This window comes from Phyllostomus discolor, chromosome 3, assembly GCF_004126475.2.
Source record: "Phyllostomus discolor isolate MPI-MPIP mPhyDis1 chromosome 3, mPhyDis1.pri.v3, whole genome shotgun sequence".
In the NCBI taxonomy this organism is placed as follows: Eukaryota; Metazoa; Chordata; class Mammalia; order Chiroptera; family Phyllostomidae; genus Phyllostomus; species Phyllostomus discolor.
This window is the reverse complement of record NC_040905.2, coordinates 209,638,538-209,655,845: the sequence shown is the minus strand read 5'-3', so window position 1 is coordinate 209,655,845 and position 17,308 is coordinate 209,638,538. Positions and strand designations below refer to the sequence as shown.

Sequence of the window (17,308 nt, the reverse complement as noted above, 5' to 3'; positions counted from 1 at the left end):
ACTGTCCACCTTATTTTTTAAGACCAATATTACTTTAATACCAAAACCAGACAAAGACATTACAGGAAAACTACATACGAATATCCCCCATGAACATAAGCACAAAGTTCCTTAACAAAAGGTTAATAAGCCAAATCCAATAATATATAAAAAGCAAAATATATCATGACTAAGTGCAGTTTACTGTAGGAATTCAAGACTGGTTTGACATCCCAAAACTCAATATATGCCACTGTATTAACAAAGTAAAAGAGAAAAACAATAAATTCATTTCAAAAGATGCAAAAGAAAATGGACAGAATTTAACACTCATTCCTGATAAAAAGTAAAACCAGCAAACTAAGACTAGAAGGGCATTTCCTCATTTGGTAAAGGACAACTGTACAAACAGTTTACAACAAGAACATCGTGGCGAAAGGCCGAATGCCTGCCACCTCAGACGAAGAACGAGGGCATAATGTCAGCACCCTGCCCACCCCTACCCAGCGCTCTCCTGGGGGTCCTGACCAGATAACACCGCAAGTGAGAAAATTACAAGACACAGATTTTAAAGTCAAACTGTTCTTATTTACAGATGACATTATCATGTATGTTAGAAAATCTTATTGGAATAAAATCTTAAAAAAAACTTACTATAAAGCTGTAATAATCAAGACAGTGTGATTTTGGCATAAGGACAGTGGACCAGAGACAGATCCGCACTTCCAGGTTCAACAGATATTATACGAAGGCGCCAAGATAATTCAATAGGAAAAGACAGTCTTTTCATTAAATGGTACTAGAAGAAAATACCTGTATGAGAAAACAGTGATTCTTGTCCCTTACCTCACACCATGCACAATAATTAACTAAGAATTAATTACAGATCTAAATATAACAGCTACAACTATAAAACTTGTAGAAGAAAACAAAATCTTTGCAAGATTGGGTTAGGCAAATAAAGATCTTTTAAACAAGGCCCAAAAGAGAAGAGTCAGAATACAAAAAACTGATAAAACAGACTTTATCAAAATTTAAAAATTTTGCCCTTAAAATACAGCTGAGAAAAAAAACAGAACGCCTATTTGTCAAAAGGCTTGTTTCCAGAACACAGAAAGCTTTTAAAATTCAGCAATAAGACAAATATGCCACTAAAAACAAATGGACCAAAGATCTGAATGAACACTTCACCAAAGAAGATATAAGCTAAAAAGCACGTGAAAAGATGCTCAACATCACTAGTCATCAGGGAAACGCAAATTAAAACCACAATGAGATACCACTATACACCTAGCAGAATGTCTAAAATTTTAAATGGTAACCAAAAAGTGTTGGTAAGGATATGAAGCAAAAAGAATTCAATGGTATAGCCACTACAAAAAAACCCAAACAGACTGCCAATGCCTTATGAAGATAAAAATATACCTTCACAAAATGACCCAACGATCTGACTCCCAGGTATTTATTTATCCAAGAGAAATAAAAACCTATGTGCACACAAAACCTGTATGTTAATGTTCACAGCACATTTTTCAGAGCTGCCAAAACACAGAAGCAATTCAACTGATGAATGGACAAACAAAATGTGGTACCACCATACAATGGAATGTCACTCAACCACAAATAGGACTAAAGTACTGTTACAATACGTAACACGGATGAATCTCAAAAAGACTATACTAAGTGAGAAAGGCCAAACACAAAAGACTACATTTTGTATGGTTCTATTTATGTGAAATTCTAGAAAAGACAAAATTATAGTAATAATTACACTTATAAATGGCTACAACGATACATTTTAAGTTATGCATATTTTATCATAATTTAAAACACAGCGCCAGGGCCTTTCCTCAGGTCCTGCGGTCCTCAGTGAGCGCTCCCTCAGGCCCCCCCCACCCCCGCACCCCTCCCTGTCTCCTCCCCCAGGGTGTGTCCTCGCTCTCTTCCCCCTGAGCTCCAAGCGCCCTGCTTTCTCCTCTTCACCTTGTTTCCCCAGCACATGGAGTCCAGCTGGGTCACTTCTTCCACAGCTCACTTCTTCTACCTCTGTGACTTTCTAAATAAACTCTTGCTTGTAAACAAACAAACAAAAAAACACACCAAAACCCACTATAATAGCCTTCATAACAGAAAGCAGGTAAGTGGTTGCTTGGGGCTAGGGAGTCACAGGTTGACAGCAAACTTTCTGGGGAGACAGAAATGTTCTGTGTTTTGATCACACAGGTGGTTACGTACATAGCTGTACACAACCACCAAAACTCAAACTGTACACTTAAAATGAGTGAACACTACTGGATGGTAATTATACCTGAATGCAGCTGCAGGGGCGGGGTGGGACAGTGACACTTGTCATTTATACAAGTCATTACATGAAAGTATGAATGTATTCATAGGATGCTCTTAAAGTAGAACTACTACGTCAAGCAATATGTGCTTTTCAATTTTTAGATACTGTCATCATGTTTTTCATTAAAAAAGTAGCAATTTACACAGTAAAATATGAGTGGGTGACCATCCCTTTGACAAGAGTGTTGCCATGTGAATATGTCTGAGTTTTCCCTGTTTACTTAATGGGTTTTACATGATGATTTATAGGAGTTCTTTCTATTTCAGGAACCCTTTTCCGATGTGAGGTTTATCTTTTGTCTTTGTTTATCTCACTATTTTTATTTTTCTTGCAAAAGGTTTTGATTTGATATTGCTGAGTTTATAATTTTTTCTTTTATGGCTTCTGAGTTTTATTTTAAAATCCTCCCCACTCCAAAAAAATAAAAACAAAACTACCTCCCATGTTTTCTTCTAGTACTTTTATAGTTGAATTTTTTAAATTTAAATTATTAACCTACTTGATTTTCTTTTGATAGAAGGTATGAGATAGAGACACAGTTTAATTTTTCTCCCAATGGCTGCCCAGTAGTTCCAGGATCATTTTTTTTTTTTTTCAAATGAGGAGAAGCTTAGGAACCTCTGGGGGTTTTTTTTTGTTAATTTATTTTTAGAGGAAGGAAAAGGGAGGGAGAAAGAGAGAGAAACATCAGTGTGTGGTTGCCTCCCAAGCACTCCCTACTGGGGACCTAGCCCACAACCCAGGCGTTTGCCCTGACTGGCAATAGAACCAATAACCCCTTGGTTTGCAGGCCAGCACTCAATCCACTGAGCCACACCAGCCAGGGCAAGGATCATTTATTGAATGAGCCAATGTTTCCTCACTGATCTGAAATGCTGCCTTTCTTTATCATACACTAATTCCCAATCAGTATTTTGGTCTATGGCTAAATTTGCTACCATGCTGTATCACCGGTCTATTTATTCATGTACTGATACCATGCTTTAAGTTACTGCAGTCTTACTACCTAATAAGCCTAATTTTCCTTCATAATGTTCCCTTTTCAAAATTTCCTGGCTGTTCTTATGTTTCACATGAATTTTAGAATTGGCTTGTCCAGTTCCAAAATAAAAAGCAAAACAAACACTTGTCAGTATTTTTTCTGGGAATGCACTAAATTTATAGGTACTGGCATTTTTATGGTGTTGAGTCTTTATATTCAAGAATGTGGCATCCTTTTTGGTTATGATTTCTTTTATACCCTTTATAGAATTTTAAGGGTCTCTTCATTTTCCTTCCTTCCTTCCTTCCTTCCTTCCTTCCTTCCTTCCTTCCTTCCTTCCTTCCTTTCTTCCTGTTTATTGTTCAAGCACAGGTGTCTCCATTTCCTCCCCACAACCACCCCAGTTCTCTTCACTTACACTTTAGACTGTGGTAACCTTATTTATGCTTCTGTTGCTATTGTAAATGGACCCTTTTCTTCCAGTAAATATTTTAAGTAGCTACTGTCTGTGTTTTGGTTGAATTGTTTTAATAAACATATATTTTTTATTTTTTAAATTTATTTATTTTTAGACAGGGTAAGGAAGGGAGAAAAAAAGGAAGAGAAACATCAGTGTGTGGTTGCCTCTTGCACACCCCCAACTGGGAACCCAGCCTACAACCCAGGCATGTGCCCTGACTGGGAATTGAACCGGTGACCCTTTGGTTCTCAGGCCAGCACTCAATCCACTGAGCCACACCAGTCAGGGCTAACATGTATTTTTTAAATAAAAGTTTATAATAATATTAATCTATAAATGGAAATTGGTTTTGGATTTAGTATAAAATAATCAGACTAATGTCACAGACTAAATAGATAATGATAATAAAGAACATAAAATGTTGGGCTTAAGAGTTCCACTAACCACAAAGAATATTTTAGGTAAGAACAGAAAGTAAATTAAGTGGATAGACCAAGTCAAGGGAAAAGATCCAGAATTAAGTACCAGTAGTTAAAGTCATAAATGTTTTGATCCATATGACATGTTTAAATTGTTCTGAAGAATGATAACCCATAGATGTTTAAGTTAATAAATGAATAAGTAATTTAACCTGGAGCTCTGTGAGAAAGGGTATACAATTCTCCTAAGAATTATAAGAGGGCCCAATAGCCACATACCATGAGGTTTCCATGTGTCTCCCATGTTGGTGCTTCAGTTTTATAAAGCTCTTCAAACTGCTGTCTATATTTTATAACTAACTCCTTCTCCAGTTTATCGACACAGTCTGCATATTCAACCTTAAAAAACAATCCAAAACAGGTAAATATTCAAATGAATATAAATATGAATAATACAAAATGACTTCAAAGAGCTGAATTTTACAGGGAAACGAGAACCAAGAGGACTAAATGGGCCTACCTTATAGGGGTGTCTTTCATCTTGGAAATAAGTGAGAAGGTGTAAGACACAACGAAGAATACATGTTCTTTCTTCATAGTAATAATCTGCAATCTAGGGAGAACCCAAAGACTCAAGTCAGTTACTCACTGCTGCACAGGATACTCAATTGTAAATTTACTGATAAAGAGATCATGAAAAGATGAGAATGGAAAAGTTCAACTTGTATAATCAATCACCGAACTGGAAGCATAGTGGTAGGCCAAAAGAAAGCAAAAAACCTTCATAAACTGGGATACAGGTAAAGTCATACAAGATAAAAGCAATTATTTAATAACATAAACAAGTGTTTCTAGCTGTTGGAGCATTCAAATAACAGACGATAGTATAAACTGACAGCCAAATAAATACTTGAAAGCAAATATAAAAACACCACTAATATATGTCCTAATTCCTTATAACTAATGCACTTAATTTTCACTAAATATCAAATAGGAAACTACTTCGGAAGCCAAGGTCAAATTCTATTTTAAAATGAGATTCCAACCTGGCTGGCGTAGCTCAGTGGATTGAGCCCAGGCTGCGAACCAAAGTGTCGCAGGTTCGATTCCCAGTCAGGGCATGTGCATGGGCTGCAGGCCAGGTCCCCAGCGGGGGGCACATGAGGGGCAACCACACAGTGATGTTTCTATTCCTCTCTTTCTCCCTCCCTTCCCCTCTGTCTAAAAAAATAAAATCTTAAAAAAAAGAGGGAGAGAAAAAGGAATGGAAATGGTGACTACTACTGACCTTCAGGATTAAGGCCTGGCTCTGTCTCTCGTCTTGTAGTACTGTCTGAAGCAAAAAGGAAAAGTCAGGAAGCCATCTTATTAGCAAAACTCAATTCACGAAGAAAAAGGTAAACATCTTGTTCCTGCTGATGTGGCTCAGTGGATTGAGTGCCAGCCTGCAAACCAAAGGGTCGCCAGTTCAATTCCTAGCCAGGGCACATGCCTGGGTTGCGGGTCAGATTCCCAGTAGGGAGTGTGCAAGAGGCAACCACACATTGATGTTTCTCTCCCTCTCTTTCTCCGTCCCTTCTCCTCTCTCTAAAAATAAATAAGATCTTTAAAAAAGAAAAAGGTAAACATCCTCATCTTACCCTTCAAGATTATAACTGCCCATTCATTTCTTCAAACATTTCTTACCCAAGTATATCCAAGTCTGTGCTCAAATCCTTGCCCCCTCCTCTGGCCTCAATTTCCTCCCATGTAAAATGAGGAACTGGACAGGCTGGATGCTGTCCAAGGTGCTTTCAGCTCTGCTACCCTGATGCCCTGTGGTGCAGGTGTCGGTCTCTGACCTCTCCCCATCTCCAAGTCCGAGGACAGACCTCAGCTTAAGCATATGTTTTTTTAGGTCTGTATAAAGTCTTTCCTGAAAGTTGCTTTATCTGATCACCTACCTCTGTTACAAGGAGCTGGTACCAAACCCTAAATTATCCAAAACCAACAAGGATAAAGGCAAGAAAAGGCAACTGGACATAAGCACGAACCTTTATTGAGTCCCGGGTACCTCTGTAATCCTCTTGAAGGTAACAATGGAGTAACTGCACACTCTGCTCCTCATCAAGACCCTGAAACACAGAGCCCGTAAGCGGGAAACAGCCACCCCCGCTCAGAAACCACACAGGATGCAGAGCGTTCTAAAGAGTTATCCTCTAAAATGGACAAAGATCGTGAATAAACAAAAACTCTTCCACAGATTTCATACAACATAACAATTTGAACCCGAACAGGAGAAAACAGGAGCAAGTCACTGACACGTAATTTAGATGACAAATCGTACTGTGCCAGAAACAACTGTGCTTACTCGTCAAGCACATTAGTACAGCAACAGACATCAGCTAGGTTTCCAAATTTGAAAGGGAAGAACTACATCTTTAAAGAGTCAATTCAGAGAACACCGCATGCGCGCTGAAGAAAACACTACGACATGCAGTCCACAGGTCAGGCAACCTGACTTGTGGCTCCCGAAGTGTTGCCATTTGGGTATTCCTGAAACACAATATGCTCATTTTAATCTCCAAAACTGAAGTAAACTGAGCTTTCACTAACAATCAGTAACAATAAAAGCAGGCATATCCACATTCCAGTTAATAAACTGAGCCAGTGCTCATTTTTACTCACCAAAAACTTGCTGATTCTTAAGCCCAGTTCTTTCAGTGGTGAAACTACATCTTTATTAGCTTTCACTTTTTCAGCTGAATGTGGACTACGAAAAGAACAATGAATCATTTCCTCATTCACAATAACCCTCTTGGGGTTTAAAATAAAAATAAAAATAAAAATATTTTGACCACAGACCTTTTATTGCCCTTAAGATGACTACAAAATACACACACACAAACAAGTTCATCTGTATAGACTTTGTAACACAGAACTAACTATTTATGCCTAGGTAATACAGATAGTATATGTTTGTTACAAACAATAGTTATAACAATATTATTTGTAAATAAGAGTTACATCAATTATTTGGATCCTTACAACTATCCTGAAAGGTAAATATTACTATCCCCATTTTACAAATGGAATTACCAACACTTAGAAAATAACTTACCAAAAATCCCACAGCTAATAGAAAGTTGAGGTGAAATTTAAAACCAGGTCTGTTAGTATACACACATACATTACCTAGCTCTGTCCACTGAGAGGGCCGAGAAGCGATGACAGCCCCCCGCCCCAAGCAGCGAGCACACCCAGCACCCAGATCTTGGTTTCTGACACCATTCTCTAATAAAAGGTACCGGGAATCCTTTAAAAACTGGTTGATCTAGAACTGAGGTAGAGAAAAGACTAGATGATCCTGGAGCATCTTGTAGTGCCACAATGTAAAGAAAATACTCAGAAATTAAAAGGAGGAGACATATCAAAAGGTCAAGGAAGCTAACCTAAAAAAGCTCCCAAAGGCCAAAGCTGTAACAGATATAAAATACGTATATACAATGCCCTGGGCGGATGGCTCAGTTGGTTAGAGCGTCATCCTGTACACAGAAAAGATTTTGGCTTCTATCACCGGTCAGGGCACATACCTAGGCTGCAGGCTCAATTCCCAGGCAAGGTGAGTACAGGAGACAACCGACTGATGTTTCTCTCTCACACTGATGTTTCTTTCTCTCTCCCTCCCTCTCTGTCTCTCTGTCTCAAATCAATAAAACACATACCACACATATCCTCAGGTGAGGATTTAAAAAAAATACACACACACACACACACACACACATACACACACACACGAGTCTTTGGTAATATAAATGAATAAACAAACAAATAAATAGGGGAAAAAGGGACAAATCTTCCCTACAGAAAAAGTCCAAATAGTACATATAGGTACTATCCCCTTTAGAATGCGGACTTTAATTCCACTACACGCCTACCTTGAGAGTGCGCTATACTTAGAGACTCACTTCCAAAAAAATAGAAGGCGGAAAGAGAAAAAAGTGACTTTACAGAGGAGAAACCTGGCAAATGCTACCCCACCCGAGGAAGCAAGGCTAACACCACCAGTGACCCCGTGTGGGGAACCCCTGCAATGCGTGCTCTCTGCTGCAGTGGGGTAAGAGCGGCGCTCTGCCTCTCTGCATTCTCCCCCAAAGCCACAACCCCAATCGACTGTAATAAGAACACATCAAACAAATCCAAATTGAGGACATTTCAGAAAATATTTTACCAGTCCTCTTCAAAACTATTCAAGATCAGGAAAATCGAGGGAAGACTGAGGTACTGTCACGGCAAAGAGCTAAGGAGCTGTGACGACTAAATGCGGTGCGGTACCCTGGAATGGATCCTAGGACAGAAAGAAGGCATTAAAGAAAAAGATTTTTTTGTTGTTGTTAAACTCAAATAAAGCCCGCAATTTAAAAAAAAAAATGTCTGTCAGTGGCATGTCTTCAAATCCCATGCTACTACAAAAGGAACTGTTTTTTAAAAAGAAACTAATGCCCCGAATGTCTGTTCCGTTGACTAAAGCATGTTGCTGCTGCTGGATTTCTACAGACCACCACGTTTCACAGAAAATCCACAACACAAAGGCTAGTATAAGGTTAAACAGTAAGTTCCAAAAGAGGCGACACAGAATGATGGTTAAAAACACAGACACTGGAGTAAGACTGCCAGGTTTGAATCCTGGTTCTACCACTTACTAGCTGTGTGACCTTGGGCAAGTTACTTAACCTCTTTGTGCCTCAGTTTCCCCATCTGTAAAATGGAAACAATAATAAAAGTACCTAAATGTGATAGTATAGGGATTATCTTTTTTAAGTCCGTATATTTTAGATACATAGTAAAGTATTTACAGAGAAAATAACTGTAATGATATCTGGGAGTTGCTTCAAAAAAATTATGGGGGAAGGGTTAACAGGTGAACAAAAAAAGAAATTCTTCACTAACCTAAGAGAATGAAGATGGAAACTGAAGCTGTAATGAAATCAACGGCGGTGGGAAGTAGGAGGGAAATGAGGGTAGCTGGGGACTAAGATGCATAACAGATGAGATCTGGACTAGGAATTAAGATAGGAGAGTCTAGTCCTACAAGGTGTACACTCTTCTTTTTTTTTAACTACTTCATGTTTAATTTTTTTCGCTGTCCAGTAAAAAAAAAACAAACAAAAAACTACACATTTACCCCCAGAATAAAAACTGTTCACTGCTATGTCCAAGGGTTTGGTGCTGGCAATGCCTCAAAAAATGTGGACCAAAATAAATATTAGAAAAATCGAATATTTAACAAATTCTCATCCCCAGATGCTACAGTTATATAACTGGATTCACAATGTTACAGTCCTAGCAGGAATTTCCCTCCCTTTAAAAAGACAAGGTTCCACTGGTTTCCTTTAAAGAGACAATTTGGCCTCCACTGGTAAGTAAATTATAGTGCCTCTCATCTGCCTATCCCAGCAATACCACAAAATCATACATGAAAATGGCTTGATCTATGCCAGCTTCCGCAGGGGAATTACTCTAACCAGACACACAGGACAGCCATACCTGGGAGGTTTATAGTAAGAAAGCCCTTCCAAAAGCCGCTGCCAATGTTTATTCAGTTCCGTTTCAATATGATTCTGGAAAAGAACAAGAAAATTATGCCAGTGCAATTTTAATCAGACTCCAAGGTCACCCTGATGATTACATATTCCTTTGAATCTTTTTAATATGCATCTTCCCCACGGCTGAAATTATTTTGGATAGAGAATTCTGTACCCTATTTTTCTTCGCTTAACATTCTAACATAATGATTTAACCTTATTATGAAAATCTTGATAAACATCCTTTTGTGGTTCCATATTTTATCAAGTGGCTAGATCATAATTTATTTGCCATTCTTCTGTTAAATGCACTTAAGCTGACTGTAATGCCTTATTAACATAAATAATGCTACAGTTAATAGCTTTGTGCACAAAACTTTTTGAGGATTTCTTCCTTTTAAAAGGTACAGTCCCAAAAAAGACAAAATAAATAAATGAATAAAAGGTACAGTCTTAGAAGTAAAATTATCAGATAAAGACATATCAAAAAAACTTAAGGCTCTAAAAAAGATGTAACATTCCTTACATCAATGACAATAACTACAATAGTAATAATTAAATGTCATCTTAACACTTTACTCTAACAGGGTCAGAACACCTGAGGTCACAACACCTGAGCATCAACATGAAGAACTGTCCTTTATTGATTAGATACTTGAAAATGTCCTAGCAAACATAGCCTCTGTGACCTAAGGAGCTAGCCAGGTACACAGAAAAGGAAGAAAAGGCGAGTTAAGTATGAAACAGAGAAAAGGCCTGAGAGTCTTCCTGCTAGCCTGACATAGCAGAAAGGTATCTGTACCCCAACCCTCAGCAGCCACTCAAGCAGCACGGGATCTTTTCAGAAAAGGAATCACTAAGGAACAAAGAAAGGTAGAGATTTAGAAAACTTCAGCAGCTAGGCTGTACGACACACCACGTTTCAGCAGAGAGAAGAAAGAAATGCATAATGTTTACAAAAAGTTTTGGAATTTAAAAAATGTGCCCTGGCTGGTGTGGCTCAGGGGATTGACCACTGGCCTGCAAACCAAAAGGTCCTCGGTTCAATTCCCCGTCAAGAGCACATGCCTGGATTGTAGGCCTCGTCCCCGGGGGGGGGGGGGGGGGGGGGGCGCACAGGGGACAACCACACATTAATGTCTCTCTCCCTTTCTCCTTCCCTCCCCCTGTCTAAAAATAAATAAATAAAATCTTTTTAAAAATGTGTTTATTTTCTACTCCAAAGAGAAGGTAGTTTTCAAAAATAGTATAAACTACACGGAGAACCATAGAATCCACTCAAGAACAATAGAGCCCTGTGGTGTGGCTCAGTGGGTTGGGTGTCAGCCCACAAAGCAAAGGGTCACCGGTTCGATTTCTGGTCAGGGCACATGCCTGGGTTGCAGTTTGATCTCCGTTTGGGGCGCATACAAGAGCCACTGATGATGACTGATGACGTTTCTATCTCTTTTCAATTTTTCTCTCTTTCCTTACTCCCTCCCTTCCTCTGGGGGAAAATAAAAAAAAAAAAAGGACCACCACCACTTACCAGTTCTCTCAGAGCTGACCTTCCAAGCAGAATGGTCCACAGTTCTCTGCTGCTCCTGGAAAATCACAGAAAGCAGACTTGACCAAGCAATCTCACAGTTATTCCATCTCTCTCTAAAGCAAAAGCTCTGTGTGCAGAACAATTTGGTAAAATTTTGGACAGTAACTCTATTCTTAGAAGTTTGATGTTCGAAACATAAAAGAAGAAACTAAAATAGAGCTTTTTCATGCCGACACAGCGCTCGCAAAACTCGCAAACAAGGCGAATGTTCCTAAAAACCGCCGGACTTGCTGTCAGCGTGGGAAGCACCGACCCCACCAAGTAGCACAGGACCAGAAAAGCAAGGGCCCTCTGTATGCACGGGGAAAGTGGCGTTATGACAGGAAGCGGAGTGGCTATGGACGGCAGACTACGCCGATGTTCCACAGAAAGGCTCACACTACAGAGAAGCCTGCTGAGGCTTGAATACACGGGGTCCGACTGCAGATGTAAGAGAATCCTGGCTATTCAGAGACGCAAACATTTTGAAGTGGGAGGAAATAAGAAGAGAAAGGGTCAAGCGATTCTGTTCTAAGCATCATATTTTGTTTTATTATGTGACAAGAAAATCCTGAGGATGTGTTGGCTTTAAAAACTAAACTAGAAGGGGGGAAAATGGGACAACTGTAATAACATAATAAAATATATTAAAAAAAGATAAACTAAAATATAAGATTTCAATCTAAACCAATTGGTACTGCGTTGAAATGAGACTGGCCAACATACCAATGCATTTAAGATGCCATTAATGCAAGGCACATGATTATTTATGTTCCACAATTCATCATTAATAAAATACACTCTGATTTTAGAGGTATTACAAGTTTGAAAAATGTGTATTTTAGAATTAATGAAATATAATAATTAATGAATTAGAGTATAACCATTATGCTAAGAAGATGCCTCAATTTAGAAAAGTCTAGAAAAGAACTATGTATATTTCAGCCCTGACTGGTGTGGCTTAGTGGATTGAGTGCCAGCCTACGAACCAAAGGGTTGCTGGTTCAATTACCAGTCAGGGCAGGTACCTGGGCTGCGGGCCGGGTACCCAACTCAGGGGCGTGCAGGAGGCAACCGACTGATGTGTCTCTCCCACATCAATATTTCTCCCCCTCTTTCGCCTTCCCTTCCTCTCTCTAAAAATAAATAAATAAAATCTAAAAAAAAAAAACAAAACCCAACAACTATGGGTATTTCGGGACCCCTATCACCTCCAGAACATTTTCTAAATGCATGATATAATTCACTTTCTCAATCATAATAGTCATTCTGAATGGTACTATGTTTGTTAATTTATTAATAAATTCCTATTAGGTGTCACATGCAGTGCTAGACACATGATATTAAAAAATACACATTAGAAGAGAGGTCAGGACTTCCGGCCAAGGTGGAGGCATAGGCAGACACACTGCCTCCTCCTGTGCCTCCTGCACAACCAAAATAAGGACAACAACAATTTAGAAACAAAATAACAACCAGAACTGACAGAAAATTGAACTGTATGGAAATCCGACAACCAAGGAGTTAACATGGACACATTCATCCAGACCGGTAGGGGGGACGGAGTAGGGCAGCCTGGTGGAGAGGGGTCTCGGCAAAAAAAAGTGGTGGCACCGGGAGTGCAAGGCAGCAGCTGACAAAGCCCCGGAGCTCAAGTCGGCAGCAGGCAGACCCTGGGCTCGGGGAGGCAACAGGCAGACCCAGCGAGGCAGCAACTGTGAAGAGGAGCACGATGTGCAAGGCCGCAGGCTGACCAGGCGGTCCCACATTCGCGTGCAGATAAACCAGGTGGAAATGGGGAACGAGACAGACTGCACAACCCAGGATCCCAGGGCGGGGAAACAAGGCTCAAAACACCGATTGAAAACACCTGTGGGGGTTGTGGTGCCGGGAGAGACTCCCAGCCTCACAGGAGAGTTCCTTGGAGAGACCCACAGGGTCCTAGAATGTACACAAGCCCACCCACCAGGGAATCAGCACCAGAAGGGCCCAGTTTGCTTGGGGGAAGCGGCAGAAGGGACTGAAATCCAACAGAGAGCGGAGCAAGCGCCATTGCTCTCTCTCTTGGACCCCACCCCCACATACAACGTCACAACTCAGCGACTGAGTTGCCCCTCCCTGGTGAACACCTAAGGCTCCGACCCCTCATATGTAGCAGGTGAGACAAGACAAACAAACAAAGACCCAAATGGAAGAACAGATCAAAGCTCCAGAAAAAATATAAGCGACAAAGAGATAGCCTACCTATCAGATGCACAGTCCAAAGCACTGGTGATAAGGATGCTCACAGAATTGGTTGAATTTGGTCGAAAATTAAATGAAAAAATGAAGGCTACGCTAAGTGAAATGAGGGAAAATGCACAGGGAACCAAGAGTGATGGGAAGAAAACTGGGACTCAAATCAATGGAGTGGACCAGAAGGAAGAAAGAAACAACCAAACAGAAAAGAAGAAAGAAACAAGAATTCAAAAAAATGAGGAGAGGCTTAGGAACCTCCAGGACATCTTTAAGCATTCCAACATCCAAATTATAGGGGTACCAGAAGAAGAACAGGAAGGGCAACAAGTGGAAAACTTATTTGAACAAATAATAAAGGAGAACTTCCCCAATCTGGCAAAGGAAATAGACTTCTAGGAAATCCAGGAAGCTCAGAGAGTCCCAAAGAAGTTGGACCCAAGGAGGAACACACCAAGGCACATCATCATTACATTAGCCAAGGTAAAAATGAAGGAGAGAATCCTAGAAGCAGCAAGAGATAAGGGGACAGTAACCTACAAAGAAGTTCTCATCAGACTGTCAGCTGATTTCTCAGAAGAGACCTTACAGGCAAGAAGGGGCTGAAAAGAAGTATTCCAAGTCATGAAAGGCAAAGATCTATATCCCAGATTACTCTATCCAGCAAAGCTTTCATTTAGAATAGAAGGGCAGATAAAGTGCTTCTCAAACAAGATCAAGTTAAAGGAGAACTCCGCTAAGCCCTTATCTAACTTTCTTAGATAAGTTAAAGGAACTTATCTAAGAAAAAGAATATAAAAAACATGTAGAGTAAAAGGACAGCAAACTCACAATTATTAACAACCACACCTAAAACAAACAAAAACAAAAAGAAACTAAGCAATCAACTACAACAGGAACAGAACCACAGAAATGGAGATCACATGGAGGGTTATCAACAGGGGAGTGGGAGGAGGAGAGAGGGGGAAAAGGTACAGAGAATAAGTAGCGTAGATGGTAGGTAGAAAATAGGGGAAGGCAAGAATAGTATGGGAAATGTAGAAGCTAAAGAATTTATGACACAGGGACATGAACTAAAGGAGGGGAATGTGGGTGGGAGAGGGTGTGCAGGGTGGAGGGGAATGAAGAGGGGGAAATGGGACAACTGTAATAGCATAATCAATAAAATATATTAAAAAAAATAAAAGAGAAGTCAGGCAAAGATCTGGCTATAAGCAAGGGGGAAAAAAATACATATTAGCCCCGGCGGGTGTGGCTCAGTGGTTTGAGTGCCAGCCTGCAAACTGGAAGGTTGCCGGTTCGACTCCCAGTCAGGATACATGCCTGGGTTGTGGGCCAGGTCACCAGTCGGGGGCATATGAGAGGCAACCAATCACTGTATCTCTCACACATTGATGTTTCTCCCCTGACCCTTCTCCCTTCCTTCCCCTCTCCAAAAGTAAATAAATAAATTTTTTAAAAAACCCACACACACATTAGATACAGTCCCTGCCCCCAGTGAGCTCTTCAAATCCATTCCCCACCATGTGCTTACCCCAGTTCCTTCCCTCATCCATGCCTCTGGAATTTCAAGAAACATGTCTGGGGTTTTTTTAAGTCTATACTTTTATTTCAAAATGTAGCCATTAAAAAATTCTCTAAAGAAAGGTTATAAAGAACATAGAAATTATATTTTGTAAAATTCTATATCAGCCTTAGAATAGTAACCTGAAATAATTAAGACTGCTTAGAAAGCCTATCTGCAGAGAGATGAAAAGATCCTAATAAAACATACTAAACATTTATCAGAGAGAATATAAGCTGTGTTAACTTTGAGGATACGCTGGAAAACATTTTCCCCGTTAAAACTAACACAAAACAAGCCCTGGCTGGGTAGTTCAACTGGTTAGAGCATTGTTCCCCTAAGCCAAAGCTGAAGGTTCAATCCCCGTCAGGGCACATGTAAGAATCAATCCATGAATGAATAAATAAGTGGAACAACAAATTGATGTTTCTCTCTCCTTTCCTCTTTCTAAAACCAGTAAGTAAACATTTAAAATAAAATGTAAATAAAACACAATCCACTAGCTCTATTTAAAAACTGCTTTCAGGCACTGGCCTGTGTAGCTCAATTTGTTGGACATTGTTCTATAAATCGAAAGGTGTGGGTTCAATTCCCAGTGAAGGCACAAACCTAGATTGCAGGTTTGGTCCCCAGTTGGGGCGTATGCAAGAGGCAGATGATTGATGTTTCTCTCCCTCTCTTTCTTCTTCCCTTTCCCTAAAATCGATGAAAGAAATTTTTCTGATTGTCTTTCAGGATTTTTCCATCAAAAGGCTTAAACACACCTAAAAACTACAAACCTCTAAGGGTTAATGCCTTTAAGAAGACAATCTCTGTTCTACTAAATCAACAGCCACCAACTCCCATAACTGCACTGTGGAATCACCAATCATTTTTCTGATAACAAGACAGCATTCACTATTCAAAACTCAGGCTAGATCCAGTTAATGAAACAAATCTGTCCCTTTATACTGATGATGTATACTGAAATGTTGAGCAAACTAAGCCCTAAGTAACTGAAAACAGGGGGAAGGTCACTATTTACAGAAACTTATAATAAATTTTGAAAACCTTTTGTAAAGAAAATAATTATCATCCAATTTATTTGTTTGATAAAACTCAATTAGGAAAAAGGAAAGGCTTTATTTTAAATGGCATATACTTTTGCTTTACCAAAAATAGCTTCTGGTTTTCACAAAATGGATTAGACACCTATTACATAACACATAGCTAATAATGGGATTAATAGTACATCAAAATTAATGGAAAGAAATTTATCAGTAATTGAAGGCTTTGTATGCCTGAATTAAATCACTTTCTTAATCGTCCATTTTCTAATTTCAAAAAGCATGGGCATCAAAAAGCTTTAATTTATCTGCATTTGCTTTCAGAACTTAGAACCCTAACTAGCCAGGTAGCAGTGATTCCCAGAAGACCACTACCCATACTCATGGGCCAGCTGCCAAGTCCAGCATTCTTTGTTTTCTCAAATTCGAGCTGTAGTTGTTACACTAAAATCTGTACAGTTAAACAAAAAAGAAAGAAAGAAAACAATGTCCTAAAAGAGTGCTTCTCAAAATGTAGTTGGTCCTCAGACCACAAACAGCAAAATCACCTGGGAATAACACAGCAACACCACAGAATCCTGGTCACCACCTGCAGCCACTCTTTCTCAGAGGCCAGGCCTGGGAAATCCACGGTTTAAAATGAACACTCAAGTGAATTCCTAAATTACCGATGCTCTCAGAGGAGAAGTAAAAAAGATCTGGTCATTACAGACTGTGTTTGTTTGTTTGTTTGTTTTAATGGGGGAGGGAGTGAGGGAGAAAAAAATCCTGCTACTAAACAATATTAGAGATCAGTGTCCTAGAGTAAAAAGCAGGGACTTCTTAAAAGAAAAAAATATTTATTTAGAAGTCAAAATTTTCAAAACTATGCCATATTATGGTCTTTTATTGTACGATGTCAAAAACAATAACGTTTATTGAAAATGAGTCTTTGATCATAACAACAGCCAACATTTACTGAGCAACTGCAGTGCGTCAGGCACTGTGCTAAGTACTTAGCATCTTGTCTCACGGACTCCAGACAACGTATGGGGCAGGTACTGTTATTATCCCTGTTGTCGCATCAGGAAACTAAGGCTGGAAAGTGCTGCAGCAACTTGCCCAAGATCACAGAGCCAGTGTGCCATGGAGCTGGAGCTCGAACC

At 39.6% G+C, this 17,308-nt stretch overlaps 1 protein-coding gene across 1 annotated transcript in view; it reads right to left on the bottom strand.

The window, feature by feature from the left end:
* The window catches only part of NUP188 (nucleoporin 188), a 55,122-nt gene that overhangs the window by 34,911 nt on the left and 2,903 nt on the right, over positions 1-17,308 (bottom strand). The window contains exons 2-8 of the mRNA XM_028511292.2: positions 11,280-11,334; positions 9,714-9,787; positions 6,855-6,939; positions 6,221-6,301; positions 5,476-5,520; positions 4,708-4,800; positions 4,467-4,586 (exon numbers count right to left, since the gene is read on the bottom strand). Of these exons, the coding sequence (XP_028367093.1) occupies positions 4,467-4,586; positions 4,708-4,800; positions 5,476-5,520; positions 6,221-6,301; positions 6,855-6,939; positions 9,714-9,787; positions 11,280-11,334 (553 nt within the window). The remainder of the gene's footprint in view (positions 1-4,466; positions 4,587-4,707; positions 4,801-5,475; positions 5,521-6,220; positions 6,302-6,854; positions 6,940-9,713; positions 9,788-11,279; positions 11,335-17,308) is intronic.